The 14,494-nt window shown below is 51.4% G+C and overlaps 1 protein-coding gene across 6 annotated transcripts in view; it reads right to left on the minus strand.

The window, feature by feature from the left end:
* Atp9a (ATPase phospholipid transporting 9A (putative)) overlaps positions 1-14,494 on the minus strand; it is a 107,229-nt gene that overhangs the window by 22,765 nt on the left and 69,970 nt on the right. For all 6 annotated transcript variants that reach the window (NM_001427018.1, XM_039106727.2, NM_001427017.1 and 3 more), the window contains exons 14-15: positions 10,477-10,689; positions 6,548-6,709 (exon numbers count right to left, since the gene is read on the minus strand). In NM_001427018.1, coding sequence (NP_001413947.1) covers positions 6,548-6,709; positions 10,477-10,689 — 375 coding nt within the window. The remainder of the gene's footprint in view (positions 1-6,547; positions 6,710-10,476; positions 10,690-14,494) is intronic.

Here is a 14,494-nt window from a genome sequence, read left to right on the forward strand (position 1 = left end):
GGACGAAGAACGCCATCATCTTTCCACACTTCAGCAGCTGAGGTCAAGGTGCCGGCTCTCAGGAATGCTGGAGGGCAGAAGGCAGGGACACTGGCCGTGAAGAGAGCACGTACCAACACCTTGTGCACGTCTTACTACACGGGAAAGCCCCACAGTGTTGCCTGCAAAGTTGCCTCTGACTGAATCACAGGAGCTCAGGAGAGACCCTGTGGGTGAAGGGCTTGCTACAACCACAAAGACCTGAATTCGGATCCCCACAATAGATGTGAAAGAAAGAAAGAAAGAAAGAAAGAAAGAAAGAAAGAAAGAAAGAAAGAAAGGAAGGAAGGAAGGAAGGAAGGAAGGAAGGAAGGAAGGAAGGAAGGAAGGAAGGAAGAAAAGAAGGAAGGCAGGCAGGCCAGCCATGAGGACTTGGGGCTGCAGTCCCACACTAGGAAGGCAGACAGTCCTGCTGCTTGCCGGCCAGTCCTTCTGAGCGAGATGATGATGATGAATGATGAGGTCCAAGTTCACTGAGAGAACCTGTCTCAAAAACGAGGTAGAGGGCAAATGAGGCCGGTAACGGGCACCAGTCCACGGCCTCCACATGAGTGCACGCACATGTGTGCACACGTGAGCACATTCACAAAGAAGATGGGCTCCCCGAAGTTAGCTAAGGGTAAGGCTCCCCCTTTTAAAAAAAAAAAAAAAAAAAAAAACCAACAGGGGCTGGAGAGATGGCTCAGTGGTTAAGAGCACTGGCTGCTCTTCCAGAGGTCCTGAGTTCAATTCCCAGCAACCATGTGGTGACTCACAGACATCTGCAATGAGGTCTGATGCCCTCTTCTGGTGTGTCTAAAGGCAGGGACAATGTACTCATATAAAATAAATACATCTATGAAAGGAAGAAAAAAAAAGAATCTTGGAGTGCCCTTTAACCACAGTCCAGCTATCAGAGCAACACCCGGATTCACTCTCTTCCTCCAGCCAAGCAGAGGCATCTACACTTTGTGTACGGTCAACTGCACGCTCTGCCCAGGAAGGATAGCCCGCAGGCCAAGAGAACATGAAAGCAGCGTCAGGAGTTTTTAATCCCTTCCCCTTCCTGAGAGTGGTGCTTAACACCAAAGCTGCAGGAAAGGTCACCCCCACCCAGCTTCCTCTACCAGAGGGGCTCTGGCCAGCTCCACCATTCGGTCCAATATAAATACGCCAGACATTATCTCCTCGGTGTGAGTCATCCCCTCCCACCCAGTTCATGCCCAGTTTACCGTGTTCCCATACTGTGGTGAGACAACACCATAAACACACAGAGGTGGGCTGCTCAAGTTATGTTGTCCTGTCCCCTCGTAGCCTATCTGGCACCTGGTTACAGGCCTCATTGATTCAATGGCAATGGTGTCCTCTGGCGGTGATCCACTCCACGAGGGAAGCAGGGAGTTGAACGGGACATCTTGTACAGTGAGGGACACCCAGTTCCTTCTGAGAGCTGTACAGAAAAGTCCAGGAGCAGCAGGCTTCCCTGACCTTACCTGACCCCGCAGGAGGCATGCTCTCAGACAGAGGAGGAAAGGGGGACTGTGGGAACAGGCTGTGAGCACACGGTGAGCTTCTCACACCAGCCTGAGAGGCTGGACAAGCAGATGACATTAGCCAGACACAGTTGGAGGCTCACGCCTGTAATCCCAGTTCTGAGAGGTGGGAGGCTGACACAGGAAGGTTGCTGGGCCCGTGAGGCCAGGCGGGGATCCAGTAGGAGATTTCATCTCAAAGGAACTGAATGGAACCTGTCCAGCAGGCACCGGGACAGTCATGGGCATACAACGGGACAGTCACAGGTATGTGACAGGCCCGTGACTACAGCACAGAAGAAGATGGATTCTCAGGTTCTGTATGACACACACATACAGCTAGGTGCCACTAGATGCCAGCAGCATCCCCATTCTTGGATTGTGACAGCTGTAAAAGTCGCAAATGTCACTACAGCGAGAGGCACTGCCAGGCAAGCAAGCATGGCATGGTCAGTACAAAGTAAAGAAGCCATCTCAAAGCCGGCAGTGGAGGGACAGGCAGGCGGGGGTGAGACATGAGCTCATTAGCAGGTATTTTCCAAACGCCAAGGCATCCTTGAGAAGATATATGCTCCTGGCATTATTATTGATAACCAAAGATGAGAAACAGCCTATTCAGAAGGAGAAGTGGGGACCAGCCAGATGATTCAGTGGGTAAAGACACTTGCTACCAAGGCTGACAAGTTGGATCCCTAGGACCTGCACAGTGGAAAGAGAAAACCAATGCCCACAAACTGTCCTCTGACCTTCACAGGTACGCCATGCAGTTTTTTGTTTTTTGTTTTTTGGTTTTTGGGTTTTTTTTTTTTTTTTTTTTTTTGGTTCTTTTTTTCGGAGCTGGGGACCAAACCCAGGGCCTTGCGCTTCCTAGGCAAGCGCTCTACCACTGAGCTAAATCCCCAACCCCTGCCATGCAGTTTTAAAAGAATGAACATTCACGGTTAATAATCTAAAACGCACAGGCTGGAGAGAGGGCTCCACAGCAAAGAATATTGCAGCTTTTGGAGAGAACTCTGGTTCGATTCCCGGCACCCACATGGTGGCCCACAGCTGTCTGTAACTCCACCACCCTCTTATAAGCTCCGAGGGCACCGGGCACATTGTATACGTTATGTAATTGCGAGCAAAACACTCTCACATGCAGAATAAAATACACCTTCTTAAAAACAGAAAATATCTAGAACAGATGCGTATGCACGCATGTAATTTAAAAAACAAATCAAAAGAAGTAAATGAAACAGAGGGGTATCTTCCCATCAGAACTCCATGTACACACACATTAAAATCAGCAAAGGTGTCTTGATGGCAGAATAAAATGCCTACTGTGTGCATACACATAGACACATAGACACACGCATGCACGCACATTTTAGTAAGGAGACAGCGAGCTAGCTTGAGATAAAGCTACAGGTTAATTTGATCAAACATATATTGGTATCTACACTCATGTGCTTAAGAAAAAGACTGAAATGAAGGCCTTTTAAAAACTGAGTGTTGATTAGGATGACGGTGATGACATCTAGGCAGGGTGAGGGCTGTGCTATCCTCAAATAAAAGCCAAGACTTGGGAAGCCAACGGGACTCTGTACCTTGCGTGGGAGGACACGGCCACTGCTCACAGAGTATGATACATGTCTGGGAACGAGATTCCGTCACAGTGAAAGGAAGGGCGGTGTGTGCGGCTCTGTTTGTTCTTGGAGTGGGCCGTTGGGGACTATCTGATGAGTCAACTCTCAAATGACCTTGGCAGAGTCCACGGCCCTTAGAACTTGAAAAATACTGGCTGGAACCAAGTGAGAGTAGCTGTGGGCAGCGCTGACTAACTCCGGGAAACACCCACCATTCAGTGGCTGATATCCTCGAGCTCAGACGTGTCCCGGAGCCCCAAGGGTCAGGCCAGGTGCAGTCAGGCCTATGCTATGCTATGCTGTGCAGCTATGTGGGAGAGAGCCACCCTGCCTGACATTTCCCAAGGACATGTGTCCCACAGGGTCATAAAGTCCCAAGTGGCATCTGGGATCTAAGTCAGCTCAGATGAAACAGGACGTTTCAGAGCACACCCACGGCGTGTCAATGGGTCTACAGAGAAGCGGGTCACAGAGCCACTGCATCGTCATGGTCCCTGGACGGAAGCAGCCCCGTCCCCAGCCCCCTGGAGATGTGCTGGGCCCACAACTCGCTCTTGTCAAGAGAGCAAGGCTAATGGGATGGCCCGTCTCCTCTGAGATGGCTCCTGAGGGTGGCTCCCGGCTTGCTCACACTCTCGATAAGGTGAAGCCAGCTGACGGGATGCTAACCCAGGGAGAGGCCCACAGAGCAGTAGCGGAGGGTGGCCCTCTGTGTAACTGTCAGCAAAGGACGAAAGCCCCGTACTGCAGCCCACTGAAGCAGTGGGTAAGTGAGCCTTGTCCCAGCCTTTGAGACACTAAACCAGAGGAGTCCCCTACCCCGCAAGCTATACCCAGCCTCCTGGTCCTCGGGACCTGTCAGAGAACACAAGCGTTGTGCTTTAATTCACCTGTGGGGCAATCTGGTAGCACACACAGTTAACACAGCACCCCAACTCGGACCGAGGGCCATGGGCTTCTCCATGTCCTTCCTGTCCCTTCTAGCTCTAGCATACACTTGGGAGCCTGGCAGCCCGGGGCAGAACTCTGACCTATGACCTCCCTGTGTGAACTCGGGCGCTCTCCTTCAGGCTCTCTATGCCTCTGTTTCCTCTTCTGTTGAACACAAATCACACGACTAACCTGTAAGCTTATGGTAAGTGAGACCTCAGTCAGCTTACGTCAGGCCTGCCTAGCCGCTACCCGTGACTGTTATACTGTTGTTCCCCTTACCGTGCCGCCTCACTGTTAGAACCACCCTAATGGCCATCACTCCTGCTGGATGCTGACAGCCTCTCTCTCCCACTGCTGATGGCCGCCTGGCCACAAGCCCCCCACCCCCACCTCCCCACCCCCGAGATGCACCTGCCTCTGCCTCCCTCACTCGGGGACTTCGAGCACACTACCACACCCAGCCTTTTCACAGGGGTTGTGGGGATCAAACTCATGTCTCTGCACAGTGAGCACTTCGTCTACTGAGCCAGTCCCCGGCCACAAGCTTCAGAATTCTTTGTGCATCAACAAAACACACCACGAGCAGAAGATTCCCCACTTGGTTCAGTGTGTAGTCAAAATAAAATGACACTTAAAAAAAAAAAAAAAAAAAAAAAACGCCTAAAATCGCCTGAGGGCTGCTGTGCGCAGTAAGTGTAGGTGAAGTTCACTTTAGCATTTGGGGATCGTCCCTCAGCTAGCCTAACATCTAAGGCAAATGTCCCATGCTGGTCACGGATATTCTGTGGAAAGAAGAGTCAACGCTTACAGACATACAATGAAATACTACACAGCCACAAAAAAGGAAAGACCGGTATACACAATAAAATAAATGCACCTTGAAACCTGTTGGGGAGGGGGAAGCAGAAGGCCATATACTACACAATTCCTTTTGCAGGAAGTGGACAAAACAGGTAAATCCACAGGAGCAGGAAGCAGACTGGTGGTGGCAAGGAGCTAGAACAGTAAGGCAGCTTGACAGTTGCAGGGTTTAATTCTTTTTAAAAGATTTATCTATCTATCTATTTATATTTATCTGTGAGTGTTTTGCCATCATGTATGTCTGTACAACATGTGCATGCAATGTGCTCAGAGGCCAGAAGAGGGCGCTGGATCCCTGGAACTGGAGTTCCAGATGCTTGGAGCTGCCATGTGGGTGCTGGGAGCTGAACTTGGGGACTCTGGAAGAACGGACAGTGCTCTTAACCACTGAGCAGACCCTCCAATCTGTATTCTCTCTCTCTCTCTCTCTCTCTCTCTCTCTCTCTCTCTCTCTCTCTCTCAAACTATAGCAGCTTTTAAATGATTATGGAGGTTTTTTTTAAAGATTTATTTATTTTATGTATGTGAGTACACTGTCGCTGTCTTCAGACACACCAGAAGAGGGCATCAGATCCCATTACAGATGGTTGTGAGCCACCATGTGGCTGCTGGGGTTTGAACTCAGGACCTCTGGAAGAGCAGTCAGTGCTCTTAACCGCTGAGCCATCTCCCCAGCCCCAATGGTTATGCTTTTATCAGTTATTCTATGCTCTGTGATTGTTTTCTTGCACGTTTGTTATTGGGAGGCAGGGTCTCGCCCTGTATGGCACACTAGTCTTAACTCTACCGTGATCTCCCGCTTCGGCCTCCCAAGCCCTGAGTCGCAGATGTGAACCCGACTGAGTTTTATCTATGAAATATGGGAGGCAGGCTGGGGGGACAGCACCTGCTCTTTCCAGAGGACCTGAGTTCCAAAGGGAAGGGAGAGAGAGGAAGAGGGAGGGAGGGGAGAGGAGAGACAGGGACTGGGAGTTTGACGTGCTTTTCGTATGTGCAGTATGCTAGACTCCCACATATCAGAATACACAGACAGGGGTTGTGGATTTAGCTCAGTGGTAGAGCGCTTGCCTAGCAAGCGCAAGGCCCTGGGTTCAGTCCCCAGCTCCGAAAAAAAGAAAAAAGAAAAAAAAAAAAAGAATACACAGACAGTGAGCAAAGGAAAACTATGAGGACCAACAAGCTGGCCCAGCGGGTCAAGGGGCTTGCTGCTAAAAGCCTGACGGTATGAACCTGAGTCCTGGGATCCAACTCCTCCAGGTTGTCCTCTGACTGTTACACACAGAGTATGTTCTTCCCTGACTCCTGCTCATACTTGTTAAATAAATTTAAAATGCACTTTTTTATGACTGAGAATGAGAAATGTCTTACTGAGAGCTCCTGATATGTACACGATCGGTGCTTCACAGCCAGGCGCGCCGTAGGCTGCTGGCTGAACTGCTGTGCCCACCAAAAGGGCTCGTTTTCTTCCTGAGCAGGGAATCACACTCCCTCGATAGCCTGGGTGAGGCCCCAGCAAGATGTAAGGCCCCCGATGCACACTGGGAGGTGGAAGAGGACGCTGAGGACCGGACTCACCCGCACGATGATGCCCATCCGCTTGCTCTCATAGGTGAACGGGAAGACCTGCAGGATGGTGAGATTCAGGATCTGGTCACCAGGGGTCCTCAGCTGCATGGAGGACTGGTCTCGACCCACAAGCGTCAGTCCCACGCTTTCTGTCCACTGGACCAGAGCCACCTGGAGATAACAGGGCATGGAAGGTCAGACACCCAGCATGTGAACACCGAAGGAGGAGGGAACATGGGGGCAGACACTGCCCTGAACCCCATAACCACACAGTTATCTCAGGAAAGCTTTGAACCAAGCCTGCTACCTGTATGGGCAAGAAAGGGCAGGGTGTCCGGGGGGGAGGGGGGTCTGCACCCCTGGCTGCTCTTTGGCTGGCTACACTGTCCATGAGACAAGTTCTAGTCTTTAGTGGGGGTGGGAAAGGAAGAGAGTGCAACCGTCTGGAGCATTTGCGGCTATCTCGACTTGCAAGGAGAGTCTACTGGCAGCCTGGAAGCACAGCCCGGGTACCCTGATGATGACTGCACACATGGCACAGCCTCCCAAAGACAGAGCCAGGGAGGACCAGTCCACCAGCCAGGAACACAGACTCCCAAAACTCCACGGAACTGCCCACAAGTGAAGGAGAAGTGGCAAGGGCCAGGCCAGGAGGCAACCTATATCTTATCTGAGTCAAAAGTCCAGGGCACTCAACTCCTGGCGGCCATTCCAGTCTCCCCGAGCCTCAGGCAGGCCAGATCTACCTTAACAGACTCACAGGAGGCCCAAGGGAGAATGACAACCCCAGGCCAGTCAGAAGCCCTACCCGAATCATGTAAGTCTGTGTCGCTGGGACCCACTGCCATGATTAGAAAGTTGATGGTCTCTGAAGCTGAGAAAAAAAATCGCTTCCTGCATTTAAGCCTACATCTCCAGGGTCCCAGTATCTACTGAAGACCAGCCTTGTGGACTGAATAATTACTGGGTTCTTGGACCATCAGTGGGGAGACAGCCAGCTGGACTAAATGGATGGGAGCCTGGGAGCCATTCTAACAAATCCCCTTTCCCTATAAATGTATCCAGTTCTGCTGGACCATTCTAACAAATCCTTTCTATATAAATGTATCCAGTTCCACTCCCCTGGAGAGCCCTGACTACACTTACAGCCGGGAGGGAAGTACACTGGCGACAGGATCTGACAGGAGCCGGGTGGCTGCGCTTCAGACTGATCTGATGTCTGAGACCTGTCAGACACCTGTCTGACCTGCAGAGCCGGGCTGTGACAGCTCCACGCTAAAACTCACAGCCACTCCACTGCTGGCAAGGCACAGGCAACAAGGCAAAGGGCTTTCCAGGGCTGGAGGTGGCTGGGCTGGCAGAGTGTGTGCCCCGCCCAAATGTGTGAAGCCTTGGTCTTGAGCTCTGGCACTTCATAAACTAGGCATGGTGGGCGTGCCTGTAATAATCTCAGCAGACAGGAAGATCAGAGGTTTAAGGCCAGTCGCTTGAGGGAATCTTGGGCTGCATGAGAGCCCGGTGGTGAGGAAGAAAGGTGTCTAGCTTCTCAAAAAGCTTAGTCTTAAGGGGACAAGTCTTTGGAGAGGGTAGACTTGGTAACTGGTTAAACTAGGAAAGGAGACACTGGGTCATCTGGTGGACACTTGGTGGCCCACTCAAAATAAGAGGAACCAATCTTAACTGTCAGACCCTCACTCCCTCAGGGTTTGCCCTCTGCTGAGCCTCGCTGATGCATGTGGAAACTTTGGTTCTTAAGAAAAAAAACACCTTGGCCTTTGCTGTTTGGCCAGTGGGCGGTTGTTTTCGTCCCGAGAGCGTAAAGTCGTTTTTCCACTGTTCTTGCTGAGTTTTACCCAACTTGGGGTATATATACTACGTGAACTTCAGTAATGCTTTGGCATTCTTGTAGCACGAATGACCCGAGTCTCTGTCTTTTGTTAAATCCCCCAGGCCTACGCCCAGTTCTTGGTACCGTGGTGGCTCGGGCGCTGTCAAGTGGAGGTCCCACCGAGATCAGAAAAGAGAGGAGGCCCTGACGGGATCGGTCCAGGAAGCTGGCCGGCAAAGTGGAAGGAACGTATTGGGCAAGTGGCACAGAGTGACAAACCAATGGCAAGTTTAGTTCTCAGTAAGTAAAAGGGTTGCGCCATGGGAACCTCGAGTTCCACATCGTGGCTAACAGATCAGATGGTAGCTCTGCTCCAACAGCAGGGGACAGCCAGATAGTGTGCTGTGAAGTACCTACTGCTTGCTTAGAATTGTGGGGTGGCTGTTAGCTGCACCCCAACAAGTATCCCCAGGAGTCATGGATCAGATCGCACAAGACTAGCTCAGGGGAGGTCAAAGGTCAAAGGATGGTTTCCCGACTGCATACTGGTTTGCAGAACCGGAGAGTCAAACCCATGTGTATTCCTGAGTTGGCTCTCCCAGGGATCCCAGGCAGCGCTGCCCACCTGTGTGCTCCTCATGGGGCTCCCGGTTCTGCTTCTGCCAGGTCTGTTCCACACTGCCTGGGTGTCACCCTGGCTGACCGTTAGTTCCTAAGAAGGACCATGCTGAACCTCAAGTCTGAGGTTCCTGTCTACTCCTCAAAGTCTCTATACTTAAGTAATTTCAAGCAAGTGAGTTCTCAACTTGCAAGATCCTACCCTCAGTGAGGGAAAGGAATGGCTCCCAGGTTAAGAGAACTTGAACCAGGTTCGAATCCCGGCACTCACGTGGCCGCTCAGAACCATCTGTAACTCCAGTTCCAGGAGACATGGAACCCTCTCTTCTGGCCTCTTTGGGCATTGAACACACATATGATGTGGACGTGCATGCAGGCAAATGCCATACACATTTTTTGTTTTTGTTTTTTTTTTTTGGTTCTTTTTTTCGGAGCTGGGGACCAAACCCAGGGCCTTGCGCTTCCTAGGTAAGCGCTCTACCACTGAGCTAAATCCCCAGCCCCACATTTTTTACTAAGAGAATTTACTCCTATCTTTAGACATCTTGACTCCATGTCTGATCCAAACCGGACATCAGATCTTAGGCTTGGTTTCCATTTGTGGATATCAGGTCCTCCCAGACTGTGGAGGGCTCCCAGAGACTCAAATCAGAAACTTGGAGAAACAAGACAGCGTGAATCCCGTTTAGAAGAACAGACGACGGGACCGCCTCAGAACACCCTCCCACAGCGACCCTCAGCAGACCGGAGGCTGACAGGCTGGACCTGAGGCTTCCACAGCTGGCAGAGCAGACACCATGCAGAGTGTCAGTATCTCAAACTCAAACTCAAACGTCATCACATGCCCACACATCGTCCTGGTCCCCAGTCACAAACTACCAAGAACAAAATATCGTCCCTTCTCACAGCCCAAACACCAGAGGGTCCCAATTCTGTTCCTGAAAGAAGATGAGGTGCAAAGGACCGAACCCAGTGAGCTGCAGAAGCAATGATGTCATCACGACAGTGGAGCAGAGCCCGGCCCCGCCTCCCCGCCTACCCCCTCCACTTACACAGGGTCCCCACGCTTGTTTTGAGTATCAGTGGTCATGGACAAGCAAGGCTTTCTGGGTTGAGCTACCCCACACACGGCACCACACAGATTGTAAGAAGAGTCTTCCCCAGGGAGAAAGTGACAGGTCTCAAAGGGAGATATCCCGGGTTTCCCTTGACTTATGGCTCGGAAAAGGTTTACACAGTGCTATATCCCAGCCACCATGGGCCACAGAGCCTTGGTACCTTTGAGGTCACACCAAGCTCAAGCTACATGGGGCACTGTCTCCAAAACCAGAAACGGTTCTGTAGTCAGAAGCCAAGTGCTGTGAGCAGGAGGGACCGAATTGAGAAGGCCAGGCCTGGGGCGAACGCAGATAGTCAGGGCCACACAGACTTGTGCCTCCGGTCCAGGGAGGAAGGAAATGGCGTGGCTAAGACCCTCCCCAGCCAGGGTTACCTCATCTGGGCTGGATGCCTGGTACACACGGCAGGAATCCTCAAACTGCTTCTCAGCCTCCGCCTGGTCGGTCACGCCGTTGCACTCATACACAGGTGTCACGTTGTGGCAGAGCGCGATGGCCTTCACGGCCTCGTGGACCCGGCTGCTCATGGTCCTTCGGACTTTGGTGGTGACTGTGGGGCCCTTCTGAGCCGGTGGGTCCTGGGACGGCTGTGGAGAGGAGCAGAGAGACAAAGGGTCTGGACATGGTACGGTACTGGTAGTGAGTGTCCCCCTCCTGCTGTTCAGCCCGTAGGACTCTTGGCTTCTCCATGCTTGGGACCCTGGGTTCATCCCCAGTACAAAACAACGAGGCAACCAAGCAAGGTGGGAAGTAATTGAAGGAGACGCTGAGGTCAACACACACACACATCACGTGGTTTAGCGTCGGACTGGCCAAGCCCATCTCTCCAGGCTCCAACACCATCTTCCCTCCCTGGTCCACTCACACTGACAAAGTTCTCCCTACCTTGGAGCCTCTGCCCTTCTGCTACCCTCTGCCTGCAATCCCGTTCCCTCTGGAATTCTGCAAGAGTGGCCTGCCCAGTCCCACCACACAGGTCTGCATTTGCAGGTAAACTCAGAGAGGCCCTAACGCTCTCAGCCCCATCCACCCCTCACAGCAGACAATGCTTGCCATTCCCCTGTGTCTCCATGTCTTGTCATCCACCAGCCCCAAGGACAGAGGCTATCAGTGTGAGTTCATCATCATTGTATTCCCAGCAGCCAGAGCCAACAGGACAGGACAGGACTGGTGTTGCCAAAAGAATGAGTAAACAAAGTATCTACTTCTGCACTCAGGCACAACACGGTGTCTGGAAGCCCTCAGTCCCATCCCCATCATCCCATAAAGTGAGGTGTGATGCACCTGTCTTCCCATCACTGAAGAAGTAGAGATAAGAGAATCACAAGTTCAAGGAGGCTAGCCTGGGCTACATTAGCCCCAATCTCATGTAAATAACAAGTGTACAAACAATCCCTAGGGCAGGGGCAGGGAGAGCTCTCAGCACGATTCTCCTCTAGGACAACTAAACACTAAGGCCCAGCAAGATGGCTGAGTGGGTCAAGGTGCTTGACAACAGAGGCTTGATCCCCAGGAACCTACAGAAAGCAGAGGGCAGATTCCTGAAGGCTGTCCTCTGACTTCCACACATGTGCCCTGGCACATGTACACACATGTATACTGCACACAGATATTAAACCATTGTCCTGTGACCTCCAAACATGTGCCCTGGCATATGTACACACATGTATACCTCACACAGATATTAAACCATTGTCCTGTGACCTCCACACATGTGCCCTGGCACATGTACACACATGTACACCACATACAGACAGATATTAAGTCAGTGGCACTGAGCAGCTCAGAGTCACCATGCTGGACCAAGGGTTGCCCATAACAGCTAAACAGAAAGCTAGGAACGCTTATGGGGTTCCTGGATCCCACGTTCCACTGAAAGCATGTACACCCAGCAGGATAAAAGGCATGTGAGACTTTACAATGCATGATGCTTAACACCTATGACACATGGTTCGCCCAAACCAAGAACACATGGCCCAAAAAAACAAGAAGGTGGCATCCATTTAAATTTTAATACTATTTTTAGTAGTGGCTGTTAAGACTCCTTGGATAATTAGACAATCACTAAGTTATTCTGGTCACTGTGCAGACTCACAGCGCTCTGGCTTCCTGCTCTGTTAACCTCTGGTGTCAAGAGCACACCAGTTGCACTTCCAGGTCAAAGGGCACAGCGTGGTAACAGTAATTAGAGTGAGGGATCAGAACTCCAGCTTCTACAGCTCATTAGCCGAGTGCTTTTAATTATGAAGAGTTTTAACTTTAAAATTATCCGGGGGCCTGAAGGTTTGCAGAGACGCTCCCTCTGCTGGAGATGACACTCTACCGGTCTGTAATTTACGTCCTAGTCAATGTGTGTCACGGAGCTGCCGCCAAGTCATACTTTCAGTTTTGCCCACAGCCCTCGGCACCTGGACTGGATTTACTTCAGATCAGAGTCAACAGTGAAGCCTCTGGTGAGGCAACCTCTGGGGCTGGAGAGCGTGAGCAGGGAAGGCCAGGGCAGGGGCTGAGTGAGGAAACTCATCAGATCTCAGGGTGCGAGGCTACCTCAGTGGGCGCAGCAGATCCTGCACCGGAGTCAGCACTTCTGCTACAATTCGGGAAGAGGGATGACTACCAGCTGTCGGGGGCTGTGCTCTGGGAGACCCTCCCAAGCCAGGCCAAGAGAACCAGGACAGCCGGAGTCCCACGGAGGCCGCCAGCCCCAACCAGAGAAGCAGTCCTCCCACAATCAGAAGGTATGGAAGGCGGCAGACCATGCAGGCCACCTCCATTTCCTACCTTCCCACACCAATGTCCTCTCCACTTCCCGGTAAGATGTCTCAGGGTAGGGAAGAAATGACCGTGAGGGGAAGGGAGGCATGAGGGTGCATGCCACAGCATGGGTGTGGAGGTCAGAGAACAGCTTGTGGGCGGTAATCCTCTCCCTCTACCACATGGACCCCAGGGATGCAACTCAGGTCTCATCGGGCTTGGTGGCCGCGACAGTGTGTGTGTGTGTGTGTGTGTGTGTGTGTGTGTGTGTGTGTGTGTGTGTGTTATGTGTATAGTGTATATGTGTGTATATGGTACGTATGTGTGTGTAGTATGTTAGTGTATATGTTTATGATTTATGTTTGGGTGGGGAATGGGGAGTATATGTGTGCGTATGTTTGTGTATTGTGTGTGTTTCAGTGGGTGTGTTATGTGTATATATACGTGTGTGTGTGTGTGTGTGTGTGTGTGTGTGTCAGAACAGCTGCACACCCTCATACGGAAGAGTTTCACTCCTCTGACCGTGTTCATTGGAAGCCTCTGCCTCACAGACCCCTTAACCCCCACACATTTCTTCTTGCTTTAAAAATACCAAGGGAAAAACAAAAACAGACACAGCACATAGGCATGGGCGAAAGTTCTTTCTGACCTGGAGAAAACTCCCCAGTTCCAATCATCCTACGGATGGAGAAAGGCAAAAAACACCAGTGTGCGTGCGTGCGTGCGTGCGTGCATGCATGTGTGCGTGTGTGTGTGCGTGCGTGCGTGCGTGCATGCATGGACACACACGTATGCATGTACTTAAAATATGTGTGTCTTGAAACATTGGAGGAGCTGGTGAGGTGGCTCAGTGGGTAAAGGTAGAGGCCGCCAAGGCTGCCAACCTGAGTTCCATCCCTAGACCTCATGGTGGACAGAGAACCGAACTAATGCCTGCAAATCAGCCTTGACATCTACGTGCTCACTCCCCACCCCCAAAAATATATAAACATTTTTAAAAAATTTAAAGTGTTATTGTGTAGGTTTTAGATTATAGTTCAGTTTTTGTAACGGTATTAATAATCAAGCCGGGGGACTTCCTCCTCTCTCCCTAGCCTGTAGGAGTTTTACCTCCTGATGAACTGGCTGTTTGCTTCTGTTTGCTTGGCCTTGTGGTGATAATCTAGAGTTTCCCTTCCACGGTGTTTGAGACCACCACTCTCTTTATGAGGCACACTTAGCTACAACCGTACTCTTTACGCTGCTCACCTGAGCGCTTGTAAACCTCCGCCTGTAACTGGACGCGCAGAAGATAAACAAAGGTAGGATCCCGGCTCCTTCTGCAGGAAGGACGAGTCAAGGACTGCACCTGACCAACTCCCGTCTGATAAATTCCACGGAGGTCTTAGGGTCAGGCTTGCAAGTCTTAGGGAGAGGTCAGTGTTGTGTGAGTTTTCGAGGTGGGCTGTCAGGTAAACACACACTGGCCTTCCCTCTCCGTGGCCCGTGTATCACTTTGTGAACACTGCCTTGTGGCCGGCAGGTTACACACCAAAGCTCTCAAGAGTAAGGAGAGACCGAGCCTCATCCGGCTGTGCTCCGGTGCCTGCTCTGCCCTGCGTGGTCACCGGGTTCGCCTGCTCAAACGGGTGTGCAGCC

The sequence above is a fragment of the Rattus norvegicus genome, chromosome 3 (assembly GCF_036323735.1).
Source record: "Rattus norvegicus strain BN/NHsdMcwi chromosome 3, GRCr8, whole genome shotgun sequence".
NCBI lineage: Eukaryota > Metazoa > Chordata > Mammalia > Rodentia > Muridae > Rattus > Rattus norvegicus.